The sequence below is a fragment of the Podarcis tiliguerta genome, assembly GCF_965153285.1.
Source record: "Podarcis tiliguerta genome assembly, chromosome: 4".
NCBI classification, from domain to species: Eukaryota; Metazoa; Chordata; class Lepidosauria; order Squamata; family Lacertidae; genus Podarcis; species Podarcis tiliguerta.
In genome coordinates, this window is record NC_139537.1 from 4,500,885 (window position 1) to 4,521,484 (window position 20,600).

Consider the following 20,600-nt stretch of genomic DNA (forward strand, 5'->3'; position numbering starts at 1 on the left):
GACCTTTAAAGCCCTGAACGAGAGCAGCCTTTTCTGTATTTGCCAGATGGGGTGGATTAAAGGGGTGGTTCTCTCTTTGGGGGCCCAGGCTGCAGGAAAAGGAGCTTGCAAACTGGCTCCAGAAAAGGAGAGTGGCTCTCTCCAAGATTTCCCAAAGACACTCTGAGCAGAGGTGCTATCTTATGAAAACTCTGCCCTCATGTGGAAGCATTGGTGCATCTCTGAGATTTAAAACAACCTTGCTTTTTGAGAAATGCAATTGGCTCAACCCAGGCCAAGGTCCAAAGTCAAAGGGCTTTAAAGTGGCATTTCAGGAAGAGGAAAAGCTCCTTGGTTCAAATCATCATCATCATCGTTGCTGTTGTTGTTTAGTCATTTAGTCGTGTCCGCCTCTTCGTGACCCCCTGAACTAGAGCACTCCAGGCACTCCTGTCTTCCACTGCCTCCTGCAGTTTGGTCAAACACATGCTGGTGACTTCGAGAACACTGTCCCACCATCTCGTCCTCTGTCGTCCCCTTCTCCTTGTGCCCTCCATCTTTCCCAACATCAGGGTCTTTTCCAGGGAGTCTTCTCTTCTCATGAGGTGGCCAAAGTATTGGAGCCTCAGTTTCAGGATCTGTCCTTCCAGTGAGCACTCAGGGCTGATTTCCTTCAGAATGGAGAGGTTTGATCTTCTTGCAGTCCATGGGACTCTCAAGAGTCTCCTCCAGCACCAGAATTCAAACGCATCCATTCTTCGGCGATCAGCCATCTTTATGGTCCAGCTCTCACTTCCATACATCACTACTGGGAAACCCAGAGCTTTAACTAGACGGACTATACTATACGGACCTTTGTCATCATCACTACTTGTCTTTATATCCGACTTTGTTCTCCAAGGAACTCTAAGGCGATGTACAGAGTTCTCCTCCTCTTCAGTTAACCCTCAAGAGAACCCTGCAAAGTAGGTTGGGCTGAGAGGCAGGAACCTGAGGAGATTTCACCCCTCCCATATCTAAGAATCTCCTGAGCAGTCTGCTGATTCTGCAGAGAGGAGGAGGCGTGTTCTGATATCTACATATTCTGCTCCAGCACCAGAGTCAGTGTGTGAGTCGGTCAGTGAAAGAGAGAGTCGGTCAGTGAGTGAGTCAGTCAGGGAGAGAAAAGACTGAGTGTTATCTCTGTGTAGATAAGGTCACTGCAGAAAGCAGCTGAAACGCTCAGTGCACTCCAGCATCTCCATTTGTATATAGTTTGTATAGTACAGTAGCTGTTAGTGAATAAAAGAAGATATTCTTCAGCGCTGTCGTCCGAGTGATTTATGCTCTGCTGGACTCTGCTGTACAACGACTGTCTTCTTGTTGGAGTGATTTGCGGTGCTCACAGCTCTGAGTTGCGAGTCCACAGCACTTTGACCTGTTCCTGTGCAGAAGGTGGTCTTCTGGAAGTGCTACCCACCTCGCCTAGCCCAGTCGGGGCTGAGTGGATGAGTCCAGTTGGTGACACTGGCTCAAGGGCGATGCTGACAGAACCTTGTCTCTCAGGGTCACCCAGGGAGCCTCATGGCTACATAGGGATTTGAAGCCTGTTCTCCCAGGTCCGACTCAGACACCCTGAACACTGCACCATCCTGACACTTTTTCACAACAAATAGTCATAGAATCTTAGGATTGTGGAGTTGGAAGAGACCCCAAGGGCTATCCAACCCAACCCCCTTCTGAATTCCTTGCTTTTTGCTCTCCAGCAATTAATTCCTTGCATCAATACTCTGGGATCTTCTTTAGGCCCTTTTTCTAGCAAATGAGCCTGCAGAGAGTGAAGAAGAGTTTCTTCTTCCAAACAGGAGTGAACCCAACCAAAAAACCCTCTTGGCCTCTGCCTCCTAACCAGCACCTTTCAGATGCAGCTTCTGATGAGGCGCATGTCAGGAAGGAAGTGCAGAAATCCTCATGGAGGAAGACTGATCATCCTGCCCTCGGTCCAGCTCTTAAGACTCTTGCTGCCGATGGCATCTTCTCACTTTCCCCCAACTTGTTCACATTATCACCCTTTCGGCAATGCGGAAGAATGCCAGCGTCATACAGCTGTTAGAGCATCGGACTAGGACCTGGGAGACCAGGGTTTGAATCTCCACTCAGCCATGAAAGCTCACGCGGTGGCCTTGGGCCAGCCATTCACTCCCAGCTGAACCAACCTCACAGGGTCGTTGGGAGAAGAAGCCACCTGGAACTCCTTGGGGGGGGGGAGAGGTGGTATGATACGATAATCTTTATTGTCATTGTCCCATACAGAACAACGAAATTGAAAAAATCTACATCGGACATTCAAAAAGCAACAAGCCTGCTATCCCAACCTGGTTAGTGCCCTAAAAACTCTTATACTCCTGGCTTGACCTGGCTTGAGAGCAGTACATGTGAAAAGGATCTAGGAGTCTTGGTTGACCACAAACTTGATATGAGCCAACAGTGTGACGCGGCAGCTAAAAAAGCCAATGCAATGCTGGGCTGCATCAATAGGAGTATAGCATCTAGATCAAGGGAAGTAATAGTGCCACTGTATTCTGCTCTGGTCAGACCTCACCTGGAGTACTGTGTCCAGTTCTGGGCACCACAGTTCAAGAAGGACACTGACAAACTGGAACGTGTCCAGAGGAGGGCAACCAAAATGGTCAAAGGCCTGGAAACGATGCCTTATGAGGAACGGCTAAGGGAGCTGGGCATGTTTAGCCTGGAGAAGAGGAGGTTAAGGGGTGATATGATAGCCGTGTTCAAATATATAAAAGGATGTCACATAGAGGAGGGAGAAAGGTTGTTTTCTGCTGCTCCAGAGAAGCGGACACAGAGCAATGGATCCAAACTACAAGAAAGAAGATTCCACCTAAACATTAGGAAGAACTTCCTGACAGTAAGAGCTGTTTGACAGTGGAATTTGCTGCCAAGGAGTGTGGTGGAGTCTCCTTCTTTGGAGGTCTTTAAGCAGAGGCTTGACAACCATATGTCAGGAGTGCTCTGATGGTGTTTCCTGCTTGGCAGGGGGTTGGACTCGATGGCCCTTGTGGTCTCTTCCAACTCTAGGATTCTATGACTCCCATAATTAAATACAATATACTCCCATAGAGACCACCTTACACTGAGTTTAAAACCAGTATTGAATTTGGGTAGAAACTGTTTCTCAGGTAGCTAGTCCTGGTCTTTACAACCCTGTACCTTCTTCCAGAAGGCAGAAGCTGAAAGAGATCGTTTCTGGGGTGCGCACTATCCTGCGCTATCTCTGCCGCTTTCTTATGGCACCTGGAAGCGTAGATTTGATCCAAGGTGGGAAGAGGGCACCCAATTATTCTCTCCGCAGTCTTTACAACCCTGGACAGCATTGTTTTCCCCCGACTGTGCAGCTCCCAAACCACACACACAGACCATAAGTTAATACACTCAGCAGTACAATGGTAAAATGCCATCAACAGGTCCTTTGAGAGATTATTTTTCCAAAGGATTCTCAGAAAATATAACCTCTAATGCCATAAATAAATACAGATGATATTAGAGCTCCCTGAGGACATGTGGTCGCAAGTTCCCTCGCTCCTTTCCAGCCCCTTAATTCCCCACCTCAATCAGCTCCTCCGTCCAGACTTTCTTATCCATCTTGAGGCTCCGGACTTTGGTCACGTTGGGTCCCAGCCCGCGGTGTTCTCCTGTGTCGGGAAGGAGAGGAAGAATTTTTGAAAAGGTGCCGCGTTCCAAAATCGCAGCGCAGAGGCCTGGCGAGACAGGCGGGGAGGTCTTCCCCACTCGCTGACCTCGAGAACAGCTTCGCGCCTCAGTTTCTCGCTCCGTACACTTGCAAGGAGCAACGCCGCTTAAGGGAAAGAAGCTGCAAAAGGCCAGAAGAAATACACTTTAAAAAGAGCTTCGGCTATAATTATACTTTTTGCAGGCTGAGCAACAACCCCATATGGAAAGCTTGCAGCATTCGGGACTTGCAAGTCTGGATTACCCAATGCCTGCAGGAAACTGGGAAACAGGATCCGAGCACAAGGAGAACTCTCTCCTGATTGTGGTTTCCAGGAACCGGGATTTCAGAAGCATTGCTTTTAAAAAAATAATTTTATTTATAATTTTCCAACAACACATAATGACAGCCTATAAACCTTGGCTTCCCTTTCCCCTTCCATGACGTCCTTTATCAAAACCTGCTCTGCTGCATATTTTCATCAGTCCATATCTGCTTCTGTTCATGTTACCTTTTCATACTCTATATACTTTCTACTGCTGGAATTATTTGGATTCAGGAGGATTGCTGCCTCCGACTGCGGAGGCGGAGAATAGCCGTCCTGGCTAGCAGCCACTGGTAGCCCCCTCCTCCTTCACAAATTTGCCTAATCCTCTTTTAAAGCTATCCTAGTTGGTGATCCCCACTGCCTCATGTGGCAGGGAGTTCCACAGTTTAACCAGGAAGAAAGGCTTTCTTTTGTCTGTCCAGATCAAGGAGAAGCACTGCGGGGCTCATTTTCATCCGATGAATCTTGCAAGAAGTTGCTTGGTCTGTTTTCTATTTGTTTTATGGTTCTCTTTGAAAACCCAGATTAATAATAATAATAATAATAATAAAATTTATTTATACCCTGCCCTCCCCAGCCAAAGCTGGGCTCAGGGCGGCTAACAACAATCAAAATAATCCAACATTCTAAAAACCTTTCATTATAAAAATTAATTAAAATCATTTGATGGCAACCATTAAGCAAGATTCTGTGCAGATTGCCAGAGGAGGGGGTCAGGCTGCACCTTGACCAAAGGCCAAGGTGGAACAGCTCTGTCTTGCAGGCCCTGCGGAAAGATGTCAGGTCCCGCAGGACCCTAGTCTCTTGTGACAGAGCGTTCCACCAGATTGGAGCTGCGGCCGAGAAGGCCCTGGCTCTAGTTGAGGCCAGCCTAACCTCTCTGTGGCCTGGGATCTTCAGGATATTTTTATTTGCAGACCGCAAGTTCTTCTGTGGGACATACCAGGAGAGGCGGTCCCGTAGGTACAATAAAATGATTGGGGGTGGGAGAGAGAGAGAAACAAATTGTTCCTTACCTGCGCATCTCTTGCAGATGACCACACAGAGGTTGATGGAGCCCCAGTCAGGTTTTGGGGAGCCGCAGTCAGCGCAGAAGCAGTTTTCCTCCACCTTCCAAATCCTCTCGGCCACCTCAAAGTTGGAAAGCGCTTCGGCAATGGATTGCTGCATGGCCTCCACCCATTCCTCCTTCTCCTGGTCGGATTCTGCAATGAAGCTGGGAAAGACGAGAAGAGCAGCGGGTTAGGGACTGAGGACTAATCCTGTGCGATATCTAGGACTGAGGGGAGGAATCTGGAAGTGGAACAGATGGAGGCTAAACAGGAGCAGCGGCCAGAACCGGCAGCAGGTGGGTCAGAGCCAGCAAATTCTGGTTTGGGTCTCATGCTGTGGAGTTCGGCAAGGACAAAACGTAACTATGCAAGAATAAAATTAAAAAATTCCATCCAGCAGCACCTTAGAGCTCAGCTAAGTTTGTTCTTGGTATGAGCTTTTGTGTGCATGTGCACTTCTTCAGATACACTGAAACAGAAGTCACTGGACCCTTATATATAGTGAGAGGGTGGAGAGGGGTTTTTCTCAGATGGGTGGTGGGAAGGGGTGATTGGCTGATAGGGGTGGTAAACCTGTTGACGACTGTTAACGACTGCAATTGGGCTTACAGGAAAAAGCAAGGGGTGAGATGGCTAAAAATAGCTTTATCATGTATAATAGGATAAGAATCCAATGTCTCTATTCAGACCAGGTCTCTCCATGGTTTTAAGTTTGGTAATAAGTTGCAATTCAGCAACTTCTCTTTCCAGTCTATTTCTAAAATTCTTTTGTAATAAGACAGCTACTTTGAGATCTTGTATAGAATGTCCTGGGAGACTGAAGTGTTCTCCTACTGATTTCTCTGTCTTGTGATCCCTGATGTCAGATTTATGTCCATTTATCCTTTGGCGTAGGGTTTGGCCTGTTTGTCCAATATAGAAAGCTGAAGGACACTGCTGGCATTTAATGGCATACAGAATGTTAGAAGATGAGCAATTAAATAGTGCTGAGATGGTATGTTTGATGTTGTTGGGGCCAGTAACGGTGTTGTCTGGGTGTAAAGGTAAAGGGACCCCTGACCATTAGGTCCAGTCGTGGCCGACTCTGGGGTTGCGGTGCTCATCTCGCTTTATTGGCCGAGGGAGCCGGCGTACAGCTTCCGGGTCATGTGGCCAGCATGACTAAGCCGCTTCTGGCAAACCAGAGCAGCACACGGAAATGCCATTTACTTTCCCGCCGGAGCAGTACCTATTTATCTACTTGCACTTTGACGTGCTTTTGAACTGCTAGGTGGGCAGGAGCAGGGACCGAGCAACGGGAGCTCACCCCGTCGCGGGGATTCGAACCGCCGACCTTCTGATCGGCAAGTCCTAGGCTCTGTGGTTTAGCCCACAGCGCCACCCGCGTCCCTGTCTGGGTGTATGTGGTAGCAAAGTTGGCATCTGGGTTTATTGCAGGCTCTGGTACCAGTGTCCATGTTAAGTCTGGTTGTTGTATTATTGTGGGTGAGGAGTTGTTTAAGATTGGGTCTGTAGGCGATGAAAGGTTTTCCTCCCAGAGCTTGAGAAAGAGAACTGTCTAGGAGAGGTTGTAGATCTCTGGTGATGCGTTGTGCTGTTTTAACTTGGGAGCTGTATGTGATTACTAGTGGTGTTGTGTTATTTTCTTTTTTGGGTCTGTCTTGCAGCAAATTCTCTCTGGGTATCAGTCTGGCTCTGTTGATCTGTTGTTTAACTTCATCGGGTGGATATTTTAGTATCTGAAGAAGTGTGCATGCACACGAAAGCTCATACCAATAACCAACTTACAGTGGTGCCCCGCAAGACGAATGCCTCGCAAGACGGAAAACCCGCTAGACGAAAGGGTTTTCCGTTTTGGAGGTGCTTCGCAAAACGAATTTGCTATGGGCTTGCTTCGCAAGACGAAAATGTCTTGCGAGTTCTGCGGGGGTTTTTTCCCTCTCCCCCTTTTCCCCCAGCCCCTAAGCCGCTTAACAGCTGTTAGCTAAGCCGCTTATCAGCTGGTCCACTAATCCCTTAATAGTCGCTAATCCCTTAATAGCCGCTAATCCCTTAATAGCCGCTAATAGCCCTTAAACCGCTAATAGCGCCAATAGCGCTAATCCGCTAATGGGCTTGCTTCGCAAGACGAAAAAAACCGCAAGACGAAGAGACTCACGGAACGGATTCTTTTCGTCTTGCGAGGCACCACTGTAGTTAGTTTCTAAGGTGCTACTAGAAGGATTTTTTTAATTTTGTTTCGACTACGGCAGACCAGCACGGCTACCTACCTGTAACTAGAACTATGCAAGAATAGCCTACTCAGCTAGTCTGGCGTCCTGTTCTCACTGTGGCCAACCTTAATGGCAAATGCCGGATCCGGGCCCCGGAGGCCTCTCCCTTCCTGCAATTTCCAGTAACTGGGACCCAGAAGTTTCAGAGATGTCAGAGATGGGACCAGGGTTCTTCTGTGGCAAAGCAAGGCAGTCTGCTGCTGTTGAGCTCAGCCCTTCCCCAAAACACACAGGGGCAGGATGAGGCCTTTCTGCGTTAGCAGCCATCATTACCTGAAGATCCGGTAGGGTGTCGTCAAGTCAAAGCCCCTCCTGTCCACATCCTTGACGTTGCCCACGTTCATTTCGATGTAGGTGATCCCAATGCCCAGGCGGAATTCCTAAGTCGAGGGCACAAGAATTGAAAGGGAGGCCTCAATCGCAATCCGTACTGGATTGGAAAGTGGTTTCACGATGGAAGGAGCGTCTCCACCTCCATCGTCCAGCCCAGACACCAAGGTCAGCTATGAAGGCCTTTGGGCAGTTTCCTCCCTGCGAGAAGCGAAGCTACAGGGAACCAGGCAGAGGGCCTTCTCAGTGGTGGCACCCGCCCTGTGGAATGCCCTCCCATCAGATGTCAAAGGAATAAACAACTATCTGACTTCCTATAGAAGAGTTCCATATGCACAGAGACTTTGCACCTGCCCATTAGGGGAAATAGGAAGCCCTGAACATATATTTCTTAGATGTCCTTTTTATGTTGAGTTTCGAAGAAACACCATTGATCCTTTGCTGAAGAGACTCACCGATCTTTCAGACAAGTCTAAACTTACCGTATTTTTCGCCCTATAGGACACACTTTTCCCCCTCCAAAAATGAAGGGGAAATGTGTGTGCGTCCTATGGGGCGAATGCAGGCTTTCGCTGAAGCCTGGAGAGCGAGAGCAGCACGCCCCGGGCTTCGGGCAGATATCCGCAACCCTGGGGAGACCGGCGCGACTTCCCACCGGGCTCCCTAGGCTTGCGGATAGCAGCCTGTTCTGGGGGCTGGGGTCGGCGGAAGCTCGGGCTTCCCTCGCACCAGCCCCGTGCCTGGGGTGGGGGGATTTCCCCCCCCCTTTATTTCCCCCCCAAAAAACTAGGTGCGCCCTATGGGCCGGTGCACCCTATGGGGCGAAAAATACGGTAATTCTCTCCTCTTAGGCAAAGATCACAAGACGACCTGGCTGGTAGCCAGATTCTGCGCCCAGATTTGTAGGCACAGATCATCCTCTAGAATAAAATAGCTTACTAGGGAAATGCTGAAGTCGCCCTTTGGGGAGCCTCAGGGTCAATTTTTATGGCAGCCCAAATCTCAGTTGTACGGGTGTATATATATATCTCAATTTTAACTCATGAGCTATTGCTGCAATCTGCTCTGGTTGTATATTTTATCTTTATGAACGCTGTTTTTATTGTGTTATGCAAGCTGGTCTTTGACCGTAATCAATTATCTCATCCAACTATCTGACTTTCAGAAGTCTTTCTGAAGACTTTCTGAAGGCAACCCGGTTTAGGGAAGTTTTTAATCCTAGCTAGGAGCCCTCGATAGCCCTCTCCTCTTCCATGAATTTGTCCAATCCTCTTTTGAAGCCATCCAGATTGGCGGCCTCCTGTGGCAGGTAGTTCCGCAGTTCAACCCAGCGGCTATGAGCAGCACACTTGTAGTGCATATCTCACCTCTGCGTTCTTGTAGAGGAAAACTTTCTCCCCGGCCACCACAACATACAGCTTGTTTTTAAATCCTCGCAGCTCCAAGAGGCCGCTTTTGTCCACCGAGTCGAAACTGCCGCCGGGCACCTGGAAGGCGGACGCTCTGTCCAAACACCTCGACTTCTTCTCGTCCACTACCTTCTGAAGGGCCCTGATCCACTCGTTGCGATCCGCTGCAGCGCAGGAGACAGCGTTGGTATTTAGAGAAACAAAACAGAACCGTTCTCGGATGGCGCTACTTCGTTCGGGGAGGGGGGATCCCATGTATAATGTTCTCCCAGCAGGGGAAAAAGAAATCAAAGAATCTAGGTGGCCATCACTGGCTCCTGTGGCAGGGAGTTCCACAGTTTAACTATATGAAGAAGTTCTCTCTTTTGTTTTTTGTTTTAATAATTTTTATTAACAGGCCAATCAAATCACATTAATTCCAAATCACATTTCAGTGGTGCCCCGCAAGACGAATGCCTCGGAAGACGAAAAACTCGCAAGACGAAAGAGTTTTTTGTTTTCTGAGCTGCTTCGCAAGACGGATTTCCCTATGGGCTTGCTTCGCAAGACGCAACGTCTTGCGCCTTTTTTTTTAAAACCGCCAATGCATTCCTATGGGAAACCATCAATACACAGTGGTGCTTCGGAAGACGAAAAAACTCGTAGAACGAAAAAACTCGCAGAACGAATTAATTTCGTCTTGCGAGGCACCACTGTAGTTCCAAATTACACAGCCAAATTTTTAATTATTTTTTGTTGTTGGGGGTACTCATGCTTCGAGCTCCGAAAGGGATCCAAACATCTCTCTTGCTGCTGCTTTAATTACACAGTTCTGCCCAGATAGTCTCTTTGTTATTTTCCTCATCTTCTTGTTGTTATCATATATTCCTTTCTTTGTGATCTCTGATAGTCTCCACAAGCGGGTTGAAGAAGTTCTCTCTTTTGGATTAGGGAAATAATCCATAGTGAACTGGGAAAAAATGTTTAAATGTACTTCTCCAAAAAACAAACAAAAACCAGAGTCCTTATTGTTGGGGATAATTCAGACTGAAATTCCCAGGTGTCAAAAAAGATTAATTATGTAGGCAACAACTGCGGCCCGTGTTTTGTTAGCCCAAAAATGGAAAACGAGTGAGGTCCTAGCCAAAGAAGAACGGCAACTTAAGCTGACGGAATATGCACAGCTTGCAGACTTAACATTAGAATAAGCGAACAAGAGGAACATAAGTTTAAGGGAGATTGGAAAACGTTTATTGAATATATGGGAAATAACTGTGTACAGCTGAAAATGCTGGCAGCATTAAGATAGATTCAACAGTGTAAATATGTTTTGATGGATGTAATAATGGAATACTGAATGGCATGGTTTTTCTTAAATATGAAGGGATTTATGATATGTAAAATGAACCATGGAAGAGAAGATGGGGAGTCGTTGATATTTTAAGGCTGTTTAAATGAGCATTTTAAATTAAAACAGGAAATTTAACAGCATTGTGAGAGAGGGAGGGAGAGGAATCTCACCTACCGTCACTCTCAGCCCGGAAAGCAAAGGTCCGGTTGTTGGTGATCACCTCAAATTTCTGGTCCCCGATACTGACCACACGGGAAATACAGCAAATGGGGATGAGCCGTTTGGAGTAAACATCCTGAAACATTAGAAAGAGAGGTTGGTCAACAGAACGCATGATCGCCATGAGTCATTCGGAGGGTGGCTTTTGCACGCTACTTGCAGGCTCGCAATCGATACAAATGCAACAGACACACACACATGCAAGGAAAGAAGGATGAGGAGGGCAGAGGAAAAAGCAAAACCCAGCCACCAGTTTCTCAGCAGTTCTTCAGGGGCAGGAGACTGACACAATGGGAAATTTGGGGACCGAGCGAGGCACTCAATATTTAATTCCTAGTATTTTTTGGGGGGGGGGAGCCTTAAAAATAGCTCAAAACAATTATTTTCTTTTCTGTCCAGATTTTCACTTTTTGGAATATGGCAACCCTACCTTAGCGACTCTAATCCCCTATAAAGAACTACACTTCCCAGCACTTTTGGGGGGAAGCGATGGCTGGTACTGATTTAAATTTATCCTGCAGGTGGGCAGGTGGGGGGCTGAGTTAGGGCACAAAATTGGTGCAGAATGTGGAAAGGGATAGGCTATCAGTGGCGTAGCGTGGGGGGTGCAGGGGGGGCCAGCCGCACCGGGCGCAACATCTGGGGGGTAGGGTTAGGGGGCGCAAATCCACGGGTTAGGGGGCGCAAATCCACGGGTTAGGGGGTTCAAATTACTTGCCTTGCCCCGGGTGCTGACAACCCACGCTACGCCACTGTAGGCTATACCTCCAAACCCATCTATCCCCATTGCTTTCCATAAGGAGAGCCTTATGGAAAACAGGAATACCGACCAAGGAAGAACGGCAGATGAAATTAATGGACTACGCAGTAATGGGAAGAATTAGAAACCAGGAAGAACCCATTTTTTAATAAAGAAGGGGGCAAGTATATAATTTATTGGAAAAAATTACTGGAAACAATTAAATTCATTAGCAGGATTGATTTAAAACTTGCAGTTAAATTTTTTAACTAAGGGATACTTAAGGATTTATTAAAAATTGGAATTATACAGGAGATGCAGTGGGGGGGGGGGGAATTGCAACCTAAAGATCCACAAAGGGGGGGGGAGTCAAAGGGGTTATTTGTATTGTCTCCCCCTCCTCCATGAATTTGTCCAACCCTCTTTCAAACCCATCCAAGCAGGCGGCCACCCCTGTCTCCTGTGGCAGGGAGTTCCACAGTCTAACTGCTGCGCTCTGCGTGGACCTATCTTTCCCCCGCTCACCTTCTCATTGTCAAAGTAGCGGAGGTTGTCGCTATCCAATTTCACCCATCGCCTCTGGTAGATATAGGACCTGGAGCCGGAAAAGACTGTTAGCTGGGGTGCTCTGTGGGTCAGCAGGGTAGTCCTTAAGGAGGTAAAATCAGGTGGTCAATGACTTGCAGGATTCCCACCCCAGTATTATTTTATTATCATTTATTAATTATCCTGCCCAAGACAACCCAAAGCAGCTTATAACCGCATGGAAACTGCAGGATCATTTCGCAGAAGAATCTCTTTTCGTAAACCGCTTTGTGGTTATTTGCAGTCAAGCGGCATATTTTATTTTTACGAAATAAAATAAAATTGTTTCTTCTATCACAGGACAGGCGATGCAACCTGATCCAAGGCTGGCATTCTTTTATTTTTATTTTTTTGTTCAATGCAAAATTACAACAAAAATTACCAACATTGAATCCAAAATGAAACAGTACAAACAAGAAAAGAAAAACACAAGAGAAAAAAGAACACAAAAACCAAAAACACACATCTACAAATAAAACCATATCATCCTTCTAATCTAATCATTACATACAAAACCACGTATTAACTTCCTTCCTTTGTTCTAAGACCTCAAAATTTTTACTCTTTCAAAGTTGTTGTGTCAAATGTAGATTACCTCTATCTTTATACTTTTTACACCATTTTCCTCTTTCTTTAACCCTCCAGGGTTAAAGGCTGGCATTCTTAAATCTGTTTGTAGACAACCATATGCATTTCAGGGCCCGCTAATCTTTTTCATGTCTGCAGCTGGAAAAACAGCAGCACAATATTGGGGAAAGAGCTGCCGACTCAACTCTATAGAGCTGGGGGGGGGGGAGATAGACTATGGAACTACAGCCCCCATTGAGAATCCTGACAAAGCATCTTAGAGCACTCAGGAACACAAAAGCGGTTTTGAAAACTGGCTGGTATACCCAGTGCATCAGAAAGGGCAATCATTATTATTATTAATAATTATTAGATTTGTATACCGCCCTTCCTCTGAAGATCACGGGGATTGGGCTCGGGGGGGGGGGCGGCAAGGACAGGCCACAATGTTGCCTGTCAAATTAACGGAATAAACAGATTTGCCTCCAAGCAGATCCAATCGGTTTTCCTATTGCCCAGCCGTTTTCCCGCCGAAAAGGAGCAAGCGTCCATCGGATGGTTGTTGGTTCCGATTCAGCGGCAAAGAGCGGTTTTTTTTCCCCGGGAGGGTGGGGAGCAGCGGGGCCAAAGAAAAATCTCTTGAACCCGTGCCTGGAGTCTTTAACATCAGCAGTCAGGAGCGCTTCAGCCCTGTTTTTGAGTTTCTGCCCCGTTTTTGAGTTTGTTTGAAACTTAAAATCTCAATTTCTTATTACTACTGCTTGGTTCTCTTAAATAGGGCTATGTTTCAAAGTTGTCATTGAGGTTTGCATAACTTTTTTGTAAGCTCAAGGAAGCGTTTCAGCCCTGCTCTTGAGTTTGTTTGATATCACCTAAAATCATTTAAGGTTTATAAATTTCTTTATTTCCTTCTGAGGAAACTGATTAGTTCAGTGAAACGAGTTTTGTAGCCGGCATCTCATTAAGTCTTTGTTTAATTCTAGGTTAATTTCCCCTTAAATTCTTTTGATTTTTGTTATTTAATCCAATTCTAGAGTCGAATACTTCTCGTTTCAGGGATTTTCATGGCAATTCTTTTGTTTTGTGTAATTTCTTGCTTCCGTGACTGTCTTTTTTTCACTGCAAACAAACACAGGGGCTTGAAGCAGATCAGGGTCTTAATAAAACCAGGCGCACGTTATCACAAGGGCAGCCACTGCCAACCTGCCGGGTGTTTTGGTACTACAACTCCCATCGGCTTTTGCAAGGGAGGCACAATTTTGCTTTGCTCACCCCTGAGGCGGGTTCTTATCCAGCCAGCCCGCCTTGATGACAGGCGAGAGCTGAGAGGACGACTCCGTCCTGTTCATCCCGTCACCGTGGAGGCTCAAGGCGCCCAAGGACAGAGCGCTGCCGGAGTACGAATTCAGCTCGCAGTCATTCCAGTGGTTGCTGCTGTGGAGAAAAAAGAGGGGCGACACATCAGGCCTTGCAGGGAAGGATTCGAACCCAGGCCTCCTAGGTCCTAGTCCAGGGGTCAGCAACCTTTTTCAGCCGTGGGCCGGTCCACCGTCCCTCAGACCTCGTGGGGGGCCGGACTATATTTTGGAAAAAGAAATGAACGAATTCCTATGCCCCACAAATAACCCAGAGATGCATTTTAAATAAAAGGACACATTCTACTCATGTAAAAACATGCTGATTCCCGGACCGTCCGTGGGCCGGATTGAGAAGGCAATTGGGCCGGATCTGGCTCCCGGGCCTTAGGTTGCCTACCCCTGGTCTAGATCAGGGACTGCGATCTACTCACAGTATCTGAAGAAGTGTGCATGGACACAAAAGCTCATACCAATAACAAACTTACAGTGGTACCTCGGGTTAAGAACTTAATTCGTTCTGGAGGTCCGTTCTTAACCTGAAACTGTTCTTAACCTGAAGCACCACTTTAGCTAATAGGGCCTCCCACTGTCACCACGCGATTTCTGTTCTCATCCTGAAGCAAAGTTCTTAACCTGAAGCACTGTTTCTGGGTTAGTGGAGTCTGTAACCTGAAGTGTATGTAAGCTGAAGCATCTGTAACCTGAAGCGTCTGTAACCTGAGGTGCCACTGTAGTTGGTCTCTAAGGTGCTGCTGGAAGGAACTGTTTTATTTTGTTTTGACTACGGCAGACCAACACGGCTACCTAAAAAGGTAAAGGTAAAGGTACCCCTGCCCGTACGGGTCAGTCTTGACAGACTCTAGGGTTGTGCGCCCATCTCACTCTATAGGCCGGGGGCCAGCGCTGTCCAGAGACACTTCCGGGTCACGTGGCCAGCATGACAAGCTGCATCTGGCGAGCCAGAGCCGCACACGGAACGCTGTTTACCTTCCCGCTAGTAAGCGGTCCCTATTTATCTACTTGCCCCCGGGGGTGCTTTCGAACTGCTAGGTTGGCAGGCACTGGGACCAAGCAACGGGAGTGCACCCCACCGCGGGGATTCGAACCGCCGACCTTTCAATCGGCAAGCCCTAGGCGCTGAGGCTTTTACCCACAGCGCCACCCGCGCCCCACACGGCTACCTACCTACCTGTATAAAAAAAACTGGCATGGATCTATCCATTGTCATTGTGAGGAGGAAGAGCGTGGGTGTCGTGTATATACAATCGGATCTTGGTTCTCAGACAGAATCCGTTCCGGAAGTCTGTTCGACTTGCAAAAACGTTCAAAAACCAAGGTGCGTCTTCTGATTAGCTGCAGGAGTTTCCTGCACTCAATCGGAAGCCGTGGAAGCCACGTCGAATGTTCAGCTGTGTGTATATTTACATTTATTTATTTTTATATATAGTCATACCTTGGTTCTGTTGTAAACAAAAATCTGCCCCTTTTCCCCTTATGGAGTATCCAAGAGCCCATATAGAGTCCTTACGTAGGTTCCCTATTGGTAGGATAAAATAACAGAGGCCAACCAGAGAATATTGAAAAGCAAAGCAGCTAGTGAGCCTGATCTTTATTGATCTGTTGCAACAGGGAGCTCACTGCCACACGCAGGAGGGAGGAGGAACCCAGAACAATGGCGCGCAAGGCCTTATATAGACAATTTAAATTCCCTGCCCTGAAGCTGCAGACCACCCCCTCCATACATCATACATACATCATAGAAGGGGTGTAACCTAAGACCACCCCCCAGATACATCATACCTACATCACAGAAAAGGCGGTCTACAGCAGAAATCTGAGTGACTTGTTTATTTCGTCTGACAGGTTACCTGTTTAATGCTCACTTGATTGGATACCCTGGGGAGCCTGGCCAGTCTTTTGTAATGATACTTCGTTCCTGAGCCAGGTCACAGGCTCACACCCTATTCGTATCTTAAATGTGCCCTCAAGACAGGATTTGTGAAGGAAAAAGAGAATGGAGAGGTTTCCCATTTTGACCTTGCAGAGAAATAATTGAGGTCAATTTGTTCAGGACTTTTTTTTTCTGTGGGGTTTTCAGACATGTGGTTTATATATTTATGTTCTTATCACAACTCCCAAACACCTTGCAACTCAAACGTTTTGGCTCCCGTACACCGCAAACCCAGAAGTGAGTGTTCCGGTTTGCAAATGTTATTTGGAACCAGAACATCCGACAAGTCCTTAAGAGGATAACGCGGGAAAGAACCACGATAAATAGATGGAACTTTGCTTTTGGATGCCCATTCACTATGCGTCTGCATAGATTACTAAAATAAAACCCCATTTTCCAAATCCCAAATTGCTTTTTGCTCTCATCCCACTTTGAAATACACTCTGCTTCCTCCCCATTTGCATTGCAAAACCATGTTTGGGAAATAGCAGCCTCTTCCCCCCCCCCCCCTTAGATTCCCCCTGGGTCAGAAATAGTCTGTCGCCCTTCCTGGAAGCCCTGCTGAGCACCCTCTTCCGGGAAAACAGGGCCACTAACTACAAGGAAGGCCTGAGATGAGTCATCTGCAAAATCCACAGAGGACCCCAGCAGAGAATTGGCTGCAAGTAACACCCACAAAAATAATATTTAGTATAATATTGTATGATTAAGAATTCTTGGGAGATGGTGGAATGAATCTATTTGGCTTTAGTGAAAACAAGATAAAGAGTTGAGACATTAGGATCTAAGGGGATAAGATTTAAGGTTTTTTCTTTACTTTTTCTTCTTTTTCTCTGTACCCATTTAGCAGGTAGGGGTAGGGGTCTTTTTTAGATGCTGATGGGAGATTAAAGTTTAAATGGATTAAGGTATATAAGTAAATAAGCAATAAGTGAATAAGCAAGCAGTGAAAGATGGAAAGAATTTGCTGATTTGATTAATAACTGGAATACAGAAAGGGAGGTGGGAGGAGGCCGAGGAAATAAGTTATTGAAAGTTGGAATTTGAAAAATGGAAATTTTTCTTTTTCTCTTTGAATGTTTGTGCTTTTTTGTTATTTTTTGTGTAGGTGGGGTGGAGGGAGGGTGGTTTTTTTTATGTAGTTTTGGGTATTTGCTTTTTTCTCTTCCTTTTTTTTCTATCTTGTGGTATTTCGTTCTTTTTGTCTTTGTAACTTTGTTTTTGGTATTTGTGGAAAATCTAATAGATATAATTTTTAAAAAAACAAAAAAACCACCCACAAACCTCCTGGGAAACTGAAGGGCTGGGAGCAGGGGAGCCAACTCCTAGGGGCCGAGGCCCCTTCGCTCCCCAATAAATTATTTGAGGGGAGTGGGGGCCCCTCAAAAACGTTGATGGGCATCGCCAGTCAAATGGTTTGAACACATGGTTATTCCAGGACATTTCTGAACAACTGCGTAGGCCTGTCCACATAACAAATCTTCCAGGGATGCCTGGAAGTCGAAAGCAAGACTCCCTGTTGCATCGCTGCCAGAAGAGCATCCCTTGGGACCAGGGATGCTAAACGCTCAATGTCTGGTTGAGGCTGGTTGACTTGACAGCACCCTACCGGGTTAACTATGCACTGCATGGGAAGTGCTTCCAATTGTCTGTCTTGAATCTCCCAGCCTTCAAGTTCATAAGATGTTATGATAAAGGAGCGGGGAGCTTTTCTCTCTCTGCTTTCTCCATGCCAGGAACCTAACATGTTGCCTCTCGTTGGCATTTTCTCTAAACGAAATAGCTCCAAATTCTGCAACCTGAGACGGCAGGTTGCTCCATCCCCGCTGCAATGCAGGGGGTGGCACTAGATGACCCCTGAAGGCCCCTTCCAATACTACGATCCACTTGATCATTTCAGTTGCTCTTTTTCTGGACCTGGCATAGCTTGTCTATCAAGCGGAAGCTCCTTCCTAGCTTTCGAAGGCATCCCTGGAAACAAGAGGGCGAGGCCAGATATTCCAGGTAAAGGGACCCCTGACCATTAGGTCCAGTCGTGGCTGACTCTGGGGTTGCGGTGCTCATCTCGCTTTATTGGCCGAGGGAGCCGGCGTACGGCTTCCGGGTCATGTGGCCAGCAGGACTAAGCCGCTTCTGGCGAACCAGAGCAGCGCACAGAAACGCCGTTTACCTTCCCGCCGGAGTGGTACCTATTTATCTACTTGCACTTTGAGGTGCTTTTGAACTGCTAGGTTGGCAGGAGCAAGGGCCGAAGAACGGGAGCTCACCCGAACTGCCAAAATGTGCGTGCCCACACATGGACAAATATAACCAAAGCAGCCCTCACTTGGTGGGAGATTCCTCCTTGAAATAATCCTCAATCAGCTCGTCTTCGCTCATCAGGCTGCTGAACCTGGCAGAGCGACGTTTCTGGGATGTCGACTCCACCAGCACATCCTCCTGCAGAGGGAAGAAGACAAAAAGGAGTTGCACTCAGAATATTATTATTATTATTATTATTATATTATTATTATTATTATTAACGCCCCACAGGAAGATAGGAGTGCCTGGCATGCTCTGGTCCATGGGGTCACAAAGAGTCGGACATGACTAAGCAACAATCCCACCCATCTGGCTGGGCTTCCCCAGCCACTCTGGGCGGCTCCCAAACGAATATTAAAAACACGATACAGCATTAAACATGAAAAACTTCCCTAAACAGGGCTGCTTTCAGATGTCTTCTAAAAGTGAGACAGTTGTTTATTTCCTTGGAATCTGATGGGAGGGCGTTCCACAGGGCGGGTGCCACCACCGAGAAGGCCCTCTGCCTGCTTCCCTATAACCTCACTTCTTGCAGGGAGGGAACCGCCAGAAGGCCCTCGGAGCTGGACCTCAGTGTTCGGGCAGAACGATGGGGGTGGAGACGCTCTGCTTCAAGAGGCCCCATTAGCTAAAGTGGTGCTTCAGGTTAAGAACAGTTTCAGCTTAAGAACAGACCTCCAGAACAAATTAAGTACGTAACCCGAGGTACCATTGTATATATAATTTTTATTAAATTTCCTGTTTTACAATTTAGAATATTGATTTATACAACCTTAAAATATCAAGGCCTACCTTCTTCTCCTTCCATGGTTCATTTTGAATAGCATAAATCCCTGCATATTTTATATAAACTAAAGCATTCCGTATGCCATCATAACTTATTTACACCGTTGAATTTATCTTATCGCTGCCAGTGTTTTCAGCTGTACACAGTTATTTCCCATATATTTCCCAGTCTTCTCTAAACTTAAGTTCCTCTTATTCCCTTATTCTGTATGTTAAGTCTGTGAGTTGTGCAGATTCCATCAGTTTAAGTTGCCATTCTTCTTTAGCTGGGACCTCGCTCGATTTCCATTTTGGGGCTAACGAAACACAGGCCATGAGAGTGGCAGACCTAAATAACCTTTTTTGACACCCAATACTTAAAAACCTTCCCTAGAGGTTTTTAAGCAGAGTTTGGACGGGCATCTGTCCTGGAAGCTTTAGCTGAGATTCCTGCTTTTGCTGGGGGTTGAGCTGGATGACCCTCGGGGTCCCTTCCAACTTCACAATTCCAATGCTATGAGAACAAGCCTTTTCTGCAGTGGCCCCACACAGATGTGGAAGCATTAAATTAAAAGGTGATTTGGCCAGCCCTTGCCCAAGGTAGCATTTGTTGCTAGGTTTTCTAAACTCAATTGGGGGGGGGAAATGGGGGGGGGAGATAATTTCACATGATAAAAAATAAAATAAAATAGATGGCAGCTTTAAAAACCAATTAAGAGAGTTTTGACCTGATCGGTGAAATGGCTCCATGTTGCAGCTCTGCAAAAGGTAAAGGGACCCCTGACTGTTAGGTCCAGTTGCAAACGACTCTGGTGCTCATCTCGTTTTATTGGCCGACGGAGCCGGCATACAGCTTCCGGGTCATGTGGCCAGCATGACCAAGCCGCTTCTGGCGAACCAGAGCAGCGCACGGAAACGCCGTTTACCTTCCTGCCGGAGCGGTACCTATTTATCTACTTGCACTTTGAGGTGCTTTCGAACTGCTAGGTTGGCAGGAGGAGGGACCGAGCAACGGGAGCTCACCCTGTCACGGGGATTCGAACCGCCAACCTTCTGATCAGCAAGTCCTAGGCTTTGTGGTTTAGACCACAGCGCACAGCTCTTAATGCAAGGAACCAGGAAGTGGCTGCAAAATGTCCCACCCAGCTCCCTGGGTCTGGCACCAGCCCCGCCTGAGAATTATTGCCATGCACCACAAATGAAAAATTGCTTGGGGTGCAGAGCGGTGCTTGGAAGGTCAAAGCTGTCCTCCTCCTCGGCTGGGGCCGCTTCACCGCCTCCTTGCTTCTGGTGCATGATGCAACCGGATGTTGCACAGAACTCCTCTATTAATAGCCGAAAGAACCACCGTCCGGGAGCTTTCTGCTGAGAGGCGCATCAGCAATTTCCCCCCTGGGCCACAGCAGAGCAAAGAGAATCAGGGATTTCAGCTTCTCCGTCCCCACTGCTACTTCCTCGGTGACTGAAGCAAACAAAACCGGCTCTTTTTCCCTTATGGGGTACCCAAGAGCCTGTATAGAGTCCTTAAGTGGGTTCCCTGTCAGTAGGAGAAAATAACAGGGGCCAACCAGATAATATTGAGAAGCAAAGCAGCTAGTAAGCCTGATTTTATTAAACTGTTGCAACAGTGTGCTCTCTCTCTCTCTCTCTCTCTCTCTCACACACACACACGAGGGAAGAGGAACCC

At 47.0% G+C, this 20,600-nt stretch overlaps 2 protein-coding genes across 20 annotated transcripts in view; one reads left to right on the top strand and one right to left on the bottom strand.

Annotated features, from left to right (window-relative positions):
• Positions 1–20,600, top strand: part of LOC310676834 (tigger transposable element-derived protein 1-like) — a gene marked incomplete at its 3' end in the record, with an annotated part of 1,439,559 nt that overhangs the window by 119,882 nt on the left and 1,299,077 nt on the right. The window lies entirely within an intron of this gene.
• Positions 1–20,600, bottom strand: part of ARAP1 (ArfGAP with RhoGAP domain, ankyrin repeat and PH domain 1) — a 156,110-nt gene that overhangs the window by 57,181 nt on the left and 78,329 nt on the right. For 5 of the 19 annotated variants that reach the window (XR_014510164.1, XM_083436059.1, XM_083436060.1 and 2 more), the window contains 8 exons: positions 18,174–18,286; positions 13,811–13,969; positions 11,912–11,981; positions 10,603–10,723; positions 9,057–9,262; positions 7,633–7,739; positions 5,051–5,250; positions 3,583–3,668 (listed from right to left, as the gene is read on the bottom strand). Coding sequence is in view for 17 of the 19 variants with exons in the window: in XM_083436059.1 (XP_083292185.1) it covers positions 3,583–3,668; positions 5,051–5,250; positions 7,633–7,739; positions 9,057–9,262; positions 10,603–10,723; positions 11,912–11,981; positions 13,811–13,969; positions 18,174–18,286 (1,062 nt within the window). In the remaining 2 variants the exon portion in view is untranslated. Of the gene's footprint in view, positions 1–3,582; positions 3,669–5,050; positions 5,251–7,632; positions 7,740–9,056; positions 9,263–10,602; positions 10,724–11,911; positions 12,036–13,810; positions 13,973–18,173; positions 18,287–20,600 lie in introns of all 19 variants that reach the window. The other 14 variants (XR_014510165.1, XM_083436069.1, XM_083436071.1 and 11 more) reach the window with 3 other exon arrangements.